Below are 18,551 nucleotides of genomic sequence, written 5' to 3' on the forward strand. Positions count from 1 at the left end.
GGGCATTCGTAAGTCATTAAATAAATTAATTTAAATGACTCTCATCATCTATATAATTTTGTCGATTTACTAAATGTAGAGTAAAAGGAAAAACCCGAATTTGGACAAAGATAGAATGAAACATCAATGAAAAACAAAATAATGTTTGTCCGTTCCTGACTTAAGAGGGCGTCACACCCGCATGTGTTATCTCTGTCTTACAACTACGTAACATAGCAAATTTACGCTCAGCAGATCACGTATAGCTCCGTCAGTTTAAAAATAAGAGTGAATCGACCTATTATGAAATTTGATGGTAAGAAAATTATCTGTGTTTGTATGTTGGTTTTTTACGATAGTTCAATTTTTTATCAAGTTATGCGTATATAACATTGCGTAAATTAAAAATGCTCATAACTCACTTAAAAACTTAATAATCGTATAAAACTAACATACAAACGCAGATAATGTTCTTACCATCAAGTTTTATAATAAGTCAATTCACTCTAATTTTTAAACTAACGGAGCTAAACGTGATCTGCTGAGTATAAATTTGTTATGTTACGTACTTGTAAGACGAAGACAACACATGCGGGTGTTGCGACCTCTTAATAACTTATTTACAAATTCATAATTATTGTACATATATGCGTTTGATTTATGGTTAAAATCTTGAAAATTATTTTCGAATACTCAAAAATCCTAGTTAAAAATGTATACATTTTTCAATTTTTATATATAAGGCTTGAAAATTGAATACAATGTTATTCATAACATTTTTTTAGTTTTAAATTACATTTGATTAATTTCTTTTAAAAACCTTGATCTATACATTTTTTTTATTTTAAAAATTAATTTATTTAGTGGAATAAAGTGTTAATAAATTATGAATGTTGTGTTTAACATATTTTTTAACAGTCTATCTACAATTTTATGAAGTTCTATTTGTGATTTTGTATAACTATTTTTTAATCATACAGGTAGTATCGTATGGTATCGTTAGTACGAAATCTTACAAAAACTTTGTAAAATTTTAATTTCCTGCATAGCAAAACAATTTTTTTTAAATATAAATTTTTCAAAATAAGTGTTATCATATGTCATTGTCCTATATCGATTAAAAAACCCGAATGAAAATTAAGATCATGCATTTATTTTGAAATATTTTGGTTTAACATTATTGTTATCGTTATCATAATATCGTACACACAGTAGGTTTTATATACAACTATACATTGTTACTATGTAGTTTGGTTATTTATAATTTATTTAATTTATTATACCTAGCACCATAGTTTAAAATATATTTAAAACAATGTCCTTTGTCCAACGCTTTATGAAGTATGATTTTTGTAAACTCCTCAAATATGTAAGATCTAACCTAAAATATTATATCGCTGTTGGAATATTGTAGTTGTTAAGTAAATCTAAAATAAAAATAAATAAATAAATAACCAATATCTTAAATTAATGTTTTGTGCTCTTTTGTTTATTGAGTCCATTGAATAGATAAATAATCAATTGCTACTCGTTTGTAATTTGTGCTTGAAAATAATTATGTCTATAAGTTGTAAACACTTTTGTTCTAAAATAAGCTTTTTATTTTGAAGATACATGACATAAACTCATTAATATATAAAATACACCAATAGAATTTATTAATATTCAAAAAAATATATAAAGTACAAAAATAAATAAAGAAAAATAAAGGATAAATTGGCAAATGCATTTACATTTCGATTCAATTGTTAACAATTTACCATAACAGAATTACAATTTATAAATATATATATAATGTCATAATAAACGTAATAATAATGATAATATTATAAAATAAAATAAATTTTATTTAATCACTTTAATAATTAATCCACATGATCTGCAGCCCACTTACATTATTTACTTTTACTAAACAATAATAAATTATAAATCATAATAAAGGAATCAAGAAAAATATATTAGTGTTGCATACAAATATTTGAATTCTCTTAGTAAATACCTACAATAATCAATTCAATTTTACTTTTTTTTCTTATAAATTTGATTTTAAATAAGGTTTTAAGTATTTGTGAAAAGATTCATTAACAGGTTCTTGATTCAATGGACTTTTATTTGCATCTTCTATTAAACGCTCGTAAACATTTCCATCATAAACTCCTAAAGCAGATCCCAGTATTTCATCTCGAACATCAAAACTATCAACCAAACCAACTGCATTGGGTCTAATTTGTTTTAAACATTCTTCTAACAAAGACTGTATGGAGGGAATGTCACTTTGTTTTAGATTTGAATACTAAAACATAATTTTATAATAAAAATTAGAATTATATAATAAAATAAAATAACTTAATAAATTAAGTGAAATTTACTTGAAGAAAATCACCCATCTGATTAAGCATCCAGTGAGTGCATACTAATTTACATAGAACTGTTAATATTTTCATTAATTCCGTAGACAAATTTAACGTCTTAATTGTTGTAATAAAACATTGTATTACAAATGCTCTACAATGCGCCTAAAAAAAAAAATTGTAATTAAAATAAAATGAATACATTTTTTTAGAACTGTAAATGAATTATTGTTTTTAATTTTCTACAAATCGACTTTACCATGAATCCTTTTCTTATTTTAATAGATTGTATTATATTTACATTACTACAACTAGTATAATAATACAATTAGTACATACAATAATATCTTTATAAACAAATGATAATAACTTAGTAAAAAAGTTATAAACTTATAATTATTTGTAGTTATCAAACATATAAAAGATTGATTTGAATTTTCAATTTACATAATAAAATTTGGCTCAAAAATTGATCCAGAGTATATCTGTTCAAAGTTATTACTCAATTAAGTGTTAGTAAAATCTTCAAATATTTCTCAAAAGCACTCAACAGCTAAATATTGCTCTATGTTAAAGATGAGATAAAATTGGTAATTTTTAAAATATAAATGACAATAACATTTAACTTAACAGTTTCACAAATTTACTTTAATATTTTTTCTAAATTTTTCATTAAAATATATTGTCAGCAAAAAAAGGGATGTTTTTACAAGTATACTCTGTCCAGTGAGAGAATGCGTTGCAAACCAACCAAAATCAGTTTTTCTGTGCATTCCCCAATGATACCCAGCCATAAGCAAAACAGTTTTGATAGTATGGTAACGCGGGTAGTTGCGCAGAATCGGTGCGTTCTCTCACTGGATAGACTATAGAAATATCTTTTAGTAAGAATAAAAATAATTACTTCTGTTGCTTTGGCTAATTTAATAGAAGTTTCATTCCAAGCATCTTCTTGAGACATTCCAGAATTGATTAGTTGATTAATAGAAAAGTAACAATTCTCAATTTTTCTAAAAATAATTTAATGATACTAAATTAAGTACATCAATTATTAATCAAAAAACAAAATTTACCCTCCAGCGACTTGTAAAAATGCATTGCCAATACAGTCCAAATTTGTGTTCCAGTTGTTACGTCTTAAGCTCTTGAAATTATTTAAATACAATACAGTTTCAGTTAATTTTAATCCAGATTTTGCATCTTGACATGCTTTCATCAAATACCTTTAAAATTGAAACAAATGAATTATTACATTATTCTGTTTGTTACAAAAAGAAAAAATGAAACCTAGCTTTTTAAATAACCAGTTGATTGTTTAAAATAAAATCAAGTTAATATGAATGAAGTTGAATTATTTTCTAAGCCAATAAATAATGTAATTTTTTTTTAATTAATATGTTCAAATCAAATACAATATTTTTATTAAAATTGTTTTCAACACCTTAAAAATTTTACCTAGCTGTTTGCAAAAGTAGCACAGTGTTCTCTCCTTCATACGTTTCAGTAGCAGAAGTCATTGCATACATATTTGGGAAATTACTACAATTCATATATCCATGACCTCCACACGCTAAACGGCATGTTGTCACTGCAACAGCAGCATCAGCTGTACTAACAGCTTTCAAACAGCAAGCCATTGCATGCAACTAAACATATTAAATTAATGTTTTATTTAGTATGTAAAATTTATTTTACTACAGGTAATTTTAGGTAAATTTTAAATGAATAGTTGGGATTATTATAATACAATTTAAACAAATTATACCTCAGGTAATCGTTCTAAATCTCCTTCTTCTAATTTTGAAGTAACATCATTATAAACATTCCAAAGCCACAATGCAGAAAATTTGTATGCTAAGCTAATGGCAATAGCTGGAAAAATTTTATATTGTTGTGTTTGGTAATCCAAAATTTGAGGTTCACCAGCACTAATAAAATAAATATTTTTTTTTACAAGCATGTAGGTAAAATTGAATTAGCTTTAATATAAAATAATTTATATTTACCCAGGTTTGAGTTCTGATTGTCTTCTGACACAACTATATCTAGTTGCAATTATTGCAGCTTTTGATATATAACTTGATATTAAATCTCTAACAATTACTACACGTACAAAAATCATAGTACCGTAAGTAAGTTTATCATTCACTGATTTTTTATATGTACCATCCTTAAAAACGTATAAATTTAATATTTAAAATTGTTGAAAAGCATTTTATTTTTATAAAAATATTTATTATAGGTATATAAATTATAAATATATTTAATAATAATATAAAATATTTTTTCTCACTAGACATTTATTTTATTTTTACTGCATATGCAAAATTAATTGTTATGAATTAGTTCTCAGTTACAAAATATTTATGAGCATTGTACAAAATAATGGATCTATGAATTAAACTTTAAACTATAATATTTTACCTTCAGAACTTGGGCATTTTTCATCAACATATTCATTCTAGGTATTCTCACATTATCAAATGCTAAATATCCATTATTAGTTGAGTTCATACCTAATTTGCTTCCAATTTCACCAATTTTTATGCCTGATACCACAATAATTAACAAAATGTAATCATTAAAATCATAACTTATGTAATTTAATTAATTTTTATATTATTACCAGGCATTGGTTTCCATGTTTCCTCATCTCTGAGTTGAACTATAAATGGGTGTATACCATGACACTTTCCTTGGGTGTAAAGCTGAGCTATCACAACTGCATAGTTACAAGTATGTCCAACTAAACATAAAAAAATGTTAATATTGATTAGCTAAGTTATATTATAAAATAACTTACGTCCACCAGGCCACCATTTATAGGACGTTAATGTAGGACTATTCAAAACAAATTCTTCTGTAGCTGGATCGTAAGTACAAATTGTTTCTAAGCCACGAATAAATGTTCCATGACCTAATTCAGTCTATAAAAAATATTTTATCAAAAACTAAACATTTCTAGCTAAAAACTAAATAGCAAAGTACCTGAGCATAAGTGCCTATAATCTGATTACTAAAAGCTCGACCAACCCATTCTCCTTGTTGCTCCAAGGTGCCCTGACCCATAATTGTTGGTATAAACATGACATAATGTACCGCAAAAGGTGAACCATCCTTTATTATTGCACTACCAACTGATCCACCAAGAAGTGACCTGAAATAATATTGATAATTAATAATTATAAACCATTATTTCATACATTTATTTTTTTCATACTTATAAACATCCATTGAATTGCTACCGCTATCATCATTTTGTTGCCACTCATTGACTTTTTTGAATAAAATACAACTTTTACGCACAGCCGCTTCATAACGTTCTTTGTGACTTAGATATTCCATAGGAATTTCATCTTTCAAATTTAGATCAGATAGAAAATAGGATTCTAAAATTTTTTTAATGAGAATGGTGCAAGTTAAAATTATATATTTAAAAATTAATCAACAACAAACCGAGTTTTCTTCTACTTAATGTTTTATCAGCACCTCCGTCCAAAAAATTTGTAAGTTCCTCAATATTAAATGTACACTTTTCGCGTTCTTTCCGTAGATCCTCATTGACTTTAAGTTTCATTTTAATTTAAAATCTGTGATTGTTGAGAATAAAAATAAATGGTATTATTATTACTATTTTAAACAGCCAATGTCACAGTATACGCTGTACGGCTTAAAATTTTATAAATTTCAATTAGGTGCTTAAAAAAAAAAAACTAAAGTTTCATTCTAAACATTTAGATGTGTGTAAAATACTAAAAAATACGTTCTATCTTAGAGAAATTCGATAGTGTAATGTAAATCTATTCTGTAGCATTACGACATAACCAAATTCTTGAATGTTCTACAAAGAAGGGGAAATGTTTATGGAAACATTTCGAAATACAGATCCTAGATTCCTCAACAATATTTAAACGCGACGAAATAATGATAACGGTGATGATGATATTATAATGATGACGATGTGACGAAGATGATGAGAGAAAAAATACCTTCGATTTAGAGTATACCAACTAATTCTCTATAAAAAAAAAATAGTTTTTGTTTTCGTCTTATACAGTTACACACTTACACCAAGTGTTGTGTAAGCACGTTTACGTTTGTAAAAATTGGAAGTGGTCGATTTTCACTATTTCCAGTGCCCAGTGGGTAAGTGGGTTACACAATCAGTCTAGTCAGCATCTCGTAATCGTAAATTATACGCAACAGGTAAGCTCGGCAAACGGATTAATTATAATTAATAACTATCACTAATTCACTAAATACTTTCAAAATATGTGAATAAAGTAAATGTAAATTATTAATGAATTATAAGTGCCTACTACCTAATCAGAACTCAGTGGTAGAAGAATAAAAAACAACAAAATACAAATATGTTATCGGAGCAATCAATAGATAATAAGACAAATCAGCAACAGCAGCAATGCAATCAACAATAACATCCTACATTATTATTATTACTATCATCGTCATCACTCGTCAGTCGTCACACACTCACACAGTAACCGACTCCTGTGACCTGTAGACTGTAAGCCTGTAGTCAGTGTGAAATCATACATTTAAATCTGATAAATAAATAAATATATTGGCTTATTAGTTATTACTAGTAAATATAGTAATACCTACTTGTCCTACTTGTCAAGTTGTCAATTCTAATTACTAACGTCTATTCAAACGGAAAATGTATATAATTTTTCGTTTTAAATTACTTTAATTTTAACAACATCAATATTAGGTATTTTTATCTACAGGTTACGTCAGCTATAAACAATATAAACGGGAATGCCTTAAGGCAGTCAAGGCTCTAATTAAAATTTGTATAACACGGCAACACGCAGAATTCCTGATATCTCACCAACAAAAATAACGCATAGTGCATTATTAGTGCGATTAGTACGCCACTAATAATAATAATAGTAATATAAATTATTATAAAATATTTATTATTCAAATAGAGATTCTAAGAATCGTTTTCTTAATTCCTATTCAAAGATTAAATTCATTGAACTTACACTGAACACATCCCTTAGTCTTAACAGTTACTATTTAGGCGGCTGTAAGTATTCGTATTGATGAGGTGGCAGGGGCGCAATTTCAATTTGAAAAACAGCGTGATGCTGAAGCTCCTCTATCTTTTTTTATAATGTTATCTTGAAGTTATGGATACCTGTTATTATTAAAATCTAAATTAACATGAAACAATTTGCTGGTGCTAATTTCAAAATTGGGGGTGCCAAGGACACCCAAGCCTCCCTCAAATTGCGCCAATGAAGGTAGGACAGATAGGTGCATTATATGCTTGAAACCTATAATTTGAGAAAAAAAATGGTTATATACAAGATACAACAGTCACTTGACTTCCCCAGATTTATAATATTAAAAATTTCCTTTTTATATTTTGTGTTATTATACTATGAAAGTAAATATAACTGAGAATATTATAGTTTCATAAGTATTAATTTAATGATATATATATATATATATATATATTAAAATAATATAATCACTTATATATGTATATTATATAACATTAATATAGACCTATAAACTAGTTTATAGGCCTATGATATTATATATAGTATATAAATATAAATGTATTTTAAAAGTTATGATAAAATCCGGCGCTAGGTGTACTATATAGTTGATTATCGTCACTTGGCGGCCTTGGCACACTAATAACAGTAATAACATAGACGGCATTACTGAAATATTTTAATTATTATTGATATAAATTATATGATTTATAAAAAGAACACTAGGGTGATTAATGGTTATTAGTTTATTATCACGAACAGTGGCGTAATTTGGGAAACATATCGGGAGTTGCAAAAATTACTCAGGATGTTCAAAACCCGTGGGGGCTTTGCCCCCATGCCCCCAACATTATAAAAACAAACAATGTTTTAATATATTATATTAATATAAAAAAACATTATATAAATATATTATTCTTTTTATATATCAGAAATTCAGAAGTGTCCAGCGAGAAGAGACTCGCGAGCCACCAAATATATTAATAAATATGAAAGAGCCGAAATGTAAAAAAAAAAAAGGTCATACATAAATACATAAATTGATAAATATAAATATTCATAAATTCGTATTAAAACATTTTTTTTGTAAAAATGTTACGATAAGATGCGAGCCGTAAAAGTATATTATGACGCGAGCCGCGGTTTGGCCACCCCTGTTATGTATAGATATATGTTATTAAAAACTATATATTTTAAATTTTTATAATTATAATATAATAAATAATATCAATCGTTTATAATTTTAAAATTGTAGTCTGTAACAGTCTCATTGTTGTTCTCTATTTTAATGTATTTATATTTTATAGTAATAATTAATACATTTACCTATATGTATTTAATTTATTATAGTGAATTGTAATCAATTATATTATTATTATTTATTTATTTTTACTATCTAGCAATAAATCAAAAATATGGAAATTTTAGGGTTGGCAAAATAGTACTTTTGCAACCCCTAAACAAAAATTTTTGTTCCTTAACAAAAATCAAAATCAAAAATATATTATTCTAAGCAACTCGTTAAGTTCCCTCATTAGAGTAAAAATAAATTTAATCCTAGTGGTTAGTGATATAGTAATACAAATTCACAACAGACAAGAAGAAGCCAAAAAAAGAACAATGTCATAATTATTCTTATATTTTATGTAGATAACCTGGACGGCTGGACACAAGAATAGACGGCAATGAAAAGGTAGACAAACAATAAGCCAAACCTGCTACCCGCTCAAATGACGTACAATGCATCAAAATAATATCCCCGTACACAGATGTAAGAAAACAGATAAAACAAAGTAAAAAACACAACCTCCTTATGGAAAAACATATGGAGCATCCAAACAAACAACCAAACTGTTAAAAGATGGGAAAGAAACCCAAACATTAGTATCTCAAATGAAAAAAACCGAATCGGGCCAGAATTGGACACTCAAGAATGACATACAGATATTTGATGGCAAAAAGCGATCCACCAGTATTCCTAGTATGCCAAGCATGTGCCACCACGATAATAATCAAACGCATTTTTGTAATACAAAATGTATGAAAGATTAGAGAAGAACTAAACATAAGCCACGGTCCACGATATTGGAACAAGTCTAGCCGTCTGGGTCCAAACCCAGACAACGAAATAAACATCATAGAATTTTTAAACGCAACACAAATACTGGCAATACTGCAATTATTATAAGATAACACCGACAACACTATTATATGTATTTAATTAACAAATCATTTATTTATATTTTATTATATATGTATATATACATATTTTTTTAGTATGCTATGAAATGTAATGCTAATGGACAAATTGCCTTAATTGTCGAAGCATTTGATAATTTCAAGACCAATAAAAAAAATAAGTTTAACAAAATATATTCATTTGGGAATTGTTTACAAGGACGTTCAAAGTAAACATTTAACATTAGATTTTTAAGTTTTTTCCGAATAGATATCTTGAATAACTGTGAATTTCCTTTTGTCCTCAAAGTATTAACTAATCCTAATTAGCTATCCTCGGAAGTTGAGTATCCAAGTATTTTTTCCATTATAAAATGTGTAAGTACACATATAGTCATAATGTCAAATTATTAGTTCTAACTGTTCTAAGAATTGTGCCCCAGGCCAATGCTCTAAATGTCTAAATACAGCTCAGCATAATTAATATGTCAATGGTAGACACTTAACGCCTTAACGGTAGTAACACCGAAAACCGAATAGTATAGTTATTTCATAGAGTAAAACTCTATGAGTTATTTATTTTATTTTTATGGCGGCATGAAGTGATTTTTAAATTTGCGAGTCGGCCTCGATCTCTAATAGTCCGCTTCACTGATTCAGTGATAAAAGCGTTCCTAACATCATGCCCCGTCGCTAAACTTATAAGTTATAACATCATTCTTGTCGCTCAGAAATGAAAAAAATAAAAGTGGAGGGGTGAGTCGTGTGTTTTAAAATATATTATTACAGCTGTTTTGTGGTTTAATCAGTAACCATTAACCATTAACCATTGAAAACTCTAAAACTAGTTTGATTGGTCAGAAACACAATTATTATAAGAAAAAAACTATTAGATAATAGTATATTAAATATTTTTAGTTTTGTATTTTGTATGCAATATTGGCATGGATTTTAGGTTGTGTTAATTTCAGACTTTCAGTTCTGGTACTCGTAATCCGTATTAATTAATAATTGTGTACCTACATGATAGTGCTTGCAAATTTTAATGTTACGTTTGCATTAAATTCATATGTGATAATTATAGTCTTGTGCCGCTGTCGTAAGTTTTATTTTCAAACATTTGTAAATATCCTACTTTCGTTGTCATAAAATAAATTCCGTCGATCAATAAAAGTAGTATAACATACACATAAAACTAATATTACTACAAAATCGCTAAAAATTAGCTTTTATGAAAACAAGGAAACGGTAGTCCGTTTAAAATTGTACATAGGATTGTCGCGCTTTCTGAGACATGTCTGTCAAGTATGTGTTGGTGTCTGACGAAGAATATGGTGAAGCGGTTGAACTTCCACTTGAAGACAATGGTACGTTATTGTTGTCCACATTAACAGCCCAGTTTCCGGGGGCTAGTGGACTAAAGTTTCGCACTGAAAACAACGTTGTCAGAGGTGTTCGTTTAGCTGACGGCCGATTCCATGTGCCTGACAACGAATGGGGAAAGACGCCTTACTACTGTGTTTTCCCAAAAGGTAATTTCATGGTATTACAACATTTTTAATTTTTACGATCTACTCAAATATTTTGTCAAACTCTCTATTAATAATCTACTTAACTAAACTTGTACAAAGCTTTATTATATTAATTGAATTAAATTATCCTATTTAACCATCTATAAAAATAGGGTTGCAGCGCTCCCATTGGCTACACCACTGAATAATTTATTGTTCCTATGATTGGAGGAGGTAGAAAATAAGTATCTATTCATATTTTGCCTATATTTGGCACTAGTGAGTCGAATAAATATAAATTAAATATTTAGTGTGATATATGACTGCATTGGTGTTGTGTATCAATAGTGTTATTTAATCTATGATGGTACTAAATAAACTTTAAAAGAATCATGTTCAAAATAATAAAGCTTTATCAGCGTTTATTGGTTTCATCAACTAGTTGTATGTGAAAGGATATTGACCGTGTATAATATTAAAATATAACAATAAATTACCATTTAATTCAAAATTAAAATAGAATTTAGTAGGTAGGTATTTGTATATTATCATGTTTACACAATGAATATATATCATTATTTAAAAAAATTCTTTTTGTGTATTAGATATTGAAAAAAATGTTGAATGATTAAGAGGACGTCACAGCCGCATGTGTTGTCTCCGTCTTACACACGCACGACATAGTAAATTTTCATTCACGAGTTTCAATAGTGTTCATTTAATTTTGATATTAGAGTGTATTGACCTATTATCAAACTCTCAGGTAAGAACATTCATGTGTTCTCTCGTTGATATTTTACGATATTTTAATTTTTAAGTGAGCTATGAATATGAAAAATATAAATATTTGAAAATGCTCATAATTCATTTAAAAATTAAAATATTGTAAAAAATCCAACGAAAGAATATAGATAATGTTCTTACCTAAAAGTTTGATAATAGGTGAATTCATTGTAATATCAAAACTAAAAGCACACTATTGAAACTGGTGAACAAAAATTTACTATGTCTTATGTGTGTAAGACAGAAACAACACATGTGGGTGCGACATCCTCTTAATGATCATTGATGATTATATCAACGCTAAACTCCAATTAATGAAATATTTTTGTATTTAAGGTTGGAGAATATTTGGTTAACACAAATTAAACATTTTTTTTTTAAATCTGATAAATTTTTTTGCATTAGAATTATGTGTTTTACCACCTATCTATAAAGCAAATACACCATTAGTTTAAAATAATCCATTTTTATAATATCAAGTCTTTTATTGTATATCAACATGTATATGCTTTTTTAAAATGTATATTTTATATTGATGATTTTAGTGGAAAATAAGAGAAAGATTGATGATAGTGTAGAAAATCCAACAGCTAAAACCAAGAGATTAGAAACAAAATTGAAATGTTCAGATTTAGTTGTCTTGAATATACCATACACTTATGATGAACAAAAATTGAAAGAATACTTTGGTCAATTTGGAGAACTTCTTATGTTACAGGTAATAATTAAATGTTTTAAAAAATGCATGTACGTATCATGACTTTCTGTCACGGGAATCATTTAATTCACATCTGTTATGGACTATTAGATTTTAAAATTTTAAAATTATGCAATTAATAATATATTACAGAAAGCATAAAATACATTTATTTATAGTGTTTATAGATTTGGATAAGGCAAATTATAGAATTGGAAGGTAAAGAATTTAAGATAAATAGTTATAAAATAGATAATAGTGAATTATTTTGCAGGGAGTTATCAAGATGGTTATGAGGCAATGCATGTGATGAAAAAGATGATATTGTTGTGTTTGAGAAGAATAGGTTCAAGTAATAATGGTAACTTAGAGGACAACATTAAAAATATGATTATGAGTGGATGAATGAAATGGAGAAAAGTGTTAGGTATTTAGTATGACAAGATGATGTTGAAATAAAAAGGTAGATTTTATGAAGCACTTATGAGGTCAGTCAGCATGACTTAAAAATTATATATTATCAATTGGAATGTTGGGTAGTGGTCAATAAACCAGATTATAGGGTCAGAGTAAGCAGTATTGTAGAGATGAGATTGCTAAGATGAATATGTGGGGGATCAGGAAAGACAAAAGATTAAATTAATTCAATGAGGGTAACCAAGTAAAGATCGATAAATAGAATTAAAAAGAACATGAAAATAATTTATGTGAGTAAAGAAAAATGAGATATTGAGTTGTAAGGTTGAAGTGAATAAAACTGATGGCTGATTCCAATATTCCATATAATAGGTAGGAATGGATAATGAAATAGAAAATACAATTATAGCTATTATTAGTGTATTAGTGTATTATTGAATAGTGTAACACATATAGTATAATAGCTAATAACAATTACTTATTATGGCTATTCTATTATTATTATTTATAGATAAAGAGAGATAAAAATGGACAATCTCGGGGATATGGATTTTTAAGGTATACAAACTTAGAATCACAAGTAAGAGTTCTTTCTCAGCGTCACAAGATTGATGGTCGTAATTGTGAAGTTAAGGTTCCAAAGTCTAAGGTAAGATTTATTTAGTAGACGAATGAACTCTGTATACTTATGTAAGTATTTATATAATTTAGGAAGGTAATGGTTCAGAGCTTTCCGGAAAAGTTTTTGTAGGTCGTGTGACAGAAGATTTAACAGCTGACGATATTCGTGAGTATTTCAGCAAATTTGGAGAAGTCATCAATGTTTTTGTACCAAAAAATCCATTCCGCGGATTTGCATTTGTAACTTTCCTTGATCCTGAGGTAGCTGCTAGTTTATGTGGTGAAGATCATATCGTTAAAGACGTTTCAGTGCGTGTATCTGAAGCCGCCCCAAAACCACAAGTTCCCAAAAATCGTCATCAAACTCCCCCACCTAGTGAACCCTGGGAGCGATCTAATAATCGCCATAATGATAGTTATCGAAATTGGTATCACTCACAACATGATAATCGGGGGAGTGTAGACATGCCTAATCTACAGTCATTGGGGATTAATGGTCAAGACAGCTATAATCCAATGTTGCCTTTGAGTCCGGCTATTGTTGCTGCTGCATTAACGCAAGCTGCTGGATGGAGTCTAGCTAATGGTCGTATGATGCCACCACCACCACCTCCTAGTGGAAACAATCAATGGTCTCAACATGGTCTCAATTCTCAACGAAATAACTATAATAACAGGAAACGTTCTAATAATGATTACAATTCATCAGGCAATCGCTAAAAAAAGATAATGGTAATATAATACAAAGTCAATAACAATTTTCTGTCCTAAAACCTTACCAGTTCTTCTAACTTTTTGGATATGTACATTGTACATACATGATTACAAGTAAAAAAATAAACTGGCTTATTTTCTGTAGTTAAAATGTTGTTCTGGTTATTCCATGTTATTGTTGGAATAATACTTATTTTTATTAAAATACAACTTGTTTTAAAACTTGTTTCAACTTGTTTTGCTGAATGTGGCATACAAAGAAAAAAACCTTATTTACTGGACAAATTAACCTGTTTTAATTAAAATTTAAAAAGTAGATAATATATGCATATGAATAGGTATATATATATAAACCATTTTTATGCATCGGAGTATGTATTTAAAATATATACATATTAGTGTATTCTTTATATATAAATTTATTTATTGTTACTGCTACACAATTGTGAATTTAAGGGTTATCTTAATATTAATAGAATACATATTTAAAATTATTATGCTTTGGTGGAACGAATGAACTTACAAATGGTATGAATGTAATTTGTATGACATTATTTGATTGGAAATTATACTATCTTATTAAAACATGTAAAAATTGTGTTTTACTTTGTGGCTTGGACATGTTAATACAATATTATATATTGAAAAAAAAATGGTTATACTTGAAAATTAGTTTTATTATGTGTCTGTATGTCTACTGTATATATTTAAGACTGGATTTTTTTGTTACATAATGAAATTATGGATGGTATTATGGCTTTCAATATCCACAATACAGTTAATTTTTTTTACCTTGCATAATTATTAATTGTACTACCAGTTAGTTTTTTTTTTTTTTGAATAGTTTACGTATCATGTACTTCTATGTTTTCTGACAATTAAAAAATATTTGTTATCTTCTTATATATAAATTTGCTACTAGTTTTTCAATAAAATCATTGTAATTATTGTATATTGAACAGTCGTAAAAATATTTTAACCTAATCTATTTGAAAATTAAATCGAGTTTTATAATACAATGTCATAAATATATATTTATTTATTTGTCTTTCTCAATAGTTGATTTAATCAATGTTTTCTATAATAACATGTATGCACAAAATATAATCAACCTCCTAAATATTAATTTTGGTTGTTTATTTAGTCAATTTATATTAGTTATATTTCTAATGTTTGACTTGTGTTCATATTTGATTAAAACAAATTGATAAATATTATAGTTTTATTTTTAAATAAAACTACATTATATAAGTTATTCTAATAAAATTCAATTCACAAATGAAAAATCAATATAACTTGAATCAAAGTATTGTATTCATTATGTTTTTAGTATACCTCAATTATAGTAATAATGTTAGTTAATTTTGCTAAGTAATATTAATAATTATTAATTAAAAAAAAAAAGACGTGTTTATTGGGTATAAAGTATATTATAAAGCATGATTGCCATAATCCTCCTTGTATTTAATTATTTCTAGTCTGATTGAATGAACGATGATTTAATTGTATTTGTTATCATCTTTGGTAAAGACTTATGTCTGCTGTAAATGAATAAGCTGTTTCATTTTGATATTTATTAAATGTATGCAAAATTATCTGGTTGTATGGAGTGCTCAGTTTAAACTTTAAACATTGAGTTAAATATGTCTTACAATGTCAAAATGGAGTAATGTGATAATTATTTGTTGCTGAAAATATAAAATTGAAAGAAATTCAGTCTATAATATTGTCGAATAGCTGTCAATCTGTGTTGATGAATGTCTTCAGCAAACGGAACATCTTCAATGTTTTGTAAGTATGTATGTTTTCATGTGTGTAACTCAGATTCTCGGTTATGTATAATTTTTATTTTGTTTATTTTACCAGCATGTATGTTTTATTTTTATCTTGTTTATACAGTTGAGTATGTTGAAAATATTGATCAGCTTACATGTAAATTATGGTTTGTTCTGTTTGGTTTACAAATAGGTATTCTTTAATTTTTCCATTGCAAAACCAATTTTATAAACATGTATTATTATTATTTAAAATTGTATAATTCATGTTTTGTTTACTAGTTAGTGTAGTTAACATTATTAATTAATTTCAGTATCACTTGAAAATTTTACCAAATTTATCTAACAGTCAAGTTTTATCAAACAAATGCAGGTTCAATCAGAACTGGAAAATATGTTCAAGATTTTAACAAGTAAATTCATTTTTATGTAGTTTCATACTTCAGATAGATTTTCTATTATCAATGTATTAGTTTAAGTTTATATATATATATATTATAAGTATGTACTTACAAGTTATTTTTTACAGGAAATACTTTTGAATTGAAAGAATGGTTGTTACTAAAAAATCTATACATTCTATACATTTAACGTTTTCTAGAAGGTTGGTATTATTTTTATTTGATACATAGTATAAAAGTTATTAAATAGTTTCAAGTTGTTAAAAAACAACATTTTTATTAAAAAATTATGTTTTTAAATATTTTTTATCCTTATATTTTTTTTTAAGTTTTTTTACTTTTTTTGAATGAGAACATAGTTTTAATTTCATATTCCAAAGCAGAATATTTTGCTGAGTATTTTGATACATAAAAATCGAATTTAGGGCGAGTAGTTTATGAGATATGTATTTAAAGTTTAGACAAGCGGAGTAGTGGACAAACATTTTTCGGGGTAACCCTGTACCAATCCACTCCGCGCATCAAAACTTTAAATACTTATAATTCATAAACTACTCTAATATTAGATTTTTATGTATTAAAATACTCAGGAAATTATTTTGCTTTGGAATATGAAATAAAAACTATGTTGTCATTCAAAAAAGTAAAAAATAAATGATAAAAAATATTTAAAAATATAATTTTTTAATAAAAACGTTGTTTTTTTAACAACTTGAAACTATGTAAAAAAATGTTTTCAAAAACATGAATACTTTTTGAAATAATGAGTGTAATGATAAAAGAATCACTCTGTATAACAATAATTATAGTACATATTTGATAATAAGCTAGTGGATGTCCTGCTTAATCTAGGCCTAGAGAAGATCCTGCACAATCTACAGAATACTCAAATAATAATAAGTACTTAGTACATGATATTTTATACTTGTTTTTCAGGATATATTATTCATAGAGCAATAACAATAAATGGTTCCTAGTGTCGGACATGTACAAGGTACTAGCAAACTGATGTACTCATGTAATTATACGGATTATGGACAAGACCGACTGGATAATTGTATGATACAGAAACATAGCTAGAATGAAAAATTAAATGTTTAGAAAGAGATTAAACTGTAAAAGTAATATTTTTGTTTCAATATTGTTAGTAACTGAGAGACATTACAAGTACATATTATATCATTTTTTGACTGGTGTATAATTTGAATTTTTTTTTCTCTATTGTTTAATATAGAAGATCTACTGTGAAACTAAATATCACTGTATTATACTTGATGTAAACAGATTAAGGCACTGTTGAAATAAATAATTGATTCACAATGAATACATAAATAATTCAATGGCTTACTATATAATATCTATATTGTATTTAATAATTGTTCATGAAGGTACAAAAAATATATTTTAAAATTTTACAAACATAATTTATTAACAATTATCGTAGTATTTTATGAATTGTCATGCAATTTTAAGTATTTTTTTTATATTGCTCAAAATTAAATTTAAATTATTTAATAATGTTTGAAAACCTACAAATACAAAAAAAAAAAGTACTTAAAATTGTTGAAAAATTCAATAATTTTAATTAACGATTTGTCACTTAATTAATTTTTGTTTTAGAGCTATGGTAAAAAGAACCAAATTGACTTAAAAAATGTCGGTCTATCCAAATCTGTTGTTAAAAGTAAGTGTTGCTATTTAAAAAAATGCAAGTTGTGTTGCGCATGCGCACAATAATAGTTAAAAATTTGAAAACTGTTGAAAAATGTGTATTTAGGCATTTTATCTCCTCCCGAAAACCGCATATCAATCCGATGTCACTGGACAGAATAATTTAGTGTTACCTTTAAAGGGATCACTCTGTATATAACTAAATATTTACTATCATATAATATGTATTATATAATAAATTAATAACGACACATTAATCATAATTATTTATATCTTATTAATTAGTTTGTCTCATTATTTTCCGTACTTCATTATTATTTTATTTACTTCAATAGTAATATTAAAAACTCAATATTACGATAAAGCTATAACTACGTTGTACAATGGTCACTCGATTAATGCGACATTTGTTATTACTTATTA

General features: G+C 26.9%; 2 protein-coding genes across 4 annotated transcripts; one reads left to right on the forward strand and one right to left on the reverse strand.

Annotated features, from left to right (window-relative positions):
- Nucleotides 1-1,557: 1,557 nt before the first annotated feature.
- Nucleotides 1,558-6,733, reverse strand: LOC132929697 (probable peroxisomal acyl-coenzyme A oxidase 1). 2 transcript variants are annotated; one of them, XM_060995222.1, is made up of 14 exons: nucleotides 6,400-6,733; nucleotides 5,787-5,920; nucleotides 5,551-5,719; nucleotides 5,319-5,487; nucleotides 5,134-5,257; nucleotides 4,957-5,076; nucleotides 4,755-4,879; nucleotides 4,337-4,500; nucleotides 4,096-4,258; nucleotides 3,786-3,976; nucleotides 3,404-3,553; nucleotides 3,235-3,340; nucleotides 2,349-2,495; nucleotides 1,558-2,272 (listed from the first exon to the last, which is right to left on the reverse strand). In XM_060995222.1, the coding sequence occupies exons 2-14, from the start codon at nucleotides 5,905-5,907 to the stop codon at nucleotides 2,012-2,014; spliced, it is 2,010 nt and encodes a 669-aa protein (XP_060851205.1). In that variant the 5' UTR covers nucleotides 5,908-5,920; nucleotides 6,400-6,733; the 3' UTR covers nucleotides 1,558-2,011. The 2 variants fall into 2 exon arrangements, with proteins under 2 accessions (XP_060851205.1, XP_060851206.1); XM_060995223.1 differs by lacking the exon at nucleotides 6,400-6,733 and having other exon boundaries at nucleotides 5,787-6,390.
- Nucleotides 6,734-10,425: 3,692 nt separating this feature from the next.
- On the forward strand, nucleotides 10,426-17,792 carry LOC132929324 (TAR DNA-binding protein 43-like). Of its 2 annotated transcripts, none has more exons than XM_060994603.1 (7): nucleotides 10,426-11,070; nucleotides 12,378-12,550; nucleotides 13,458-13,595; nucleotides 13,658-14,299; nucleotides 16,371-16,469; nucleotides 16,586-16,660; nucleotides 17,394-17,792. In XM_060994603.1, exons 1-4 carry the CDS (start codon nucleotides 10,833-10,835, stop codon nucleotides 14,285-14,287), a joined length of 1,179 nt encoding a protein of 392 aa, XP_060850586.1. In that variant the 5' UTR covers nucleotides 10,426-10,832; the 3' UTR covers nucleotides 14,288-14,299; nucleotides 16,371-16,469; nucleotides 16,586-16,660; nucleotides 17,394-17,792. The 2 variants fall into 2 exon arrangements, with proteins under 2 accessions (XP_060850586.1, XP_060850585.1); XM_060994602.1 differs by having other exon boundaries at nucleotides 10,427-11,070; nucleotides 13,658-16,072.
- The last annotated feature ends 759 nt before the right edge of the window (nucleotides 17,793-18,551 follow it).

Source organism: Rhopalosiphum padi, chromosome 4 (genome assembly GCF_020882245.1).
Source record: "Rhopalosiphum padi isolate XX-2018 chromosome 4, ASM2088224v1, whole genome shotgun sequence".
NCBI lineage: Eukaryota > Metazoa > Arthropoda > Insecta > Hemiptera > Aphididae > Rhopalosiphum > Rhopalosiphum padi.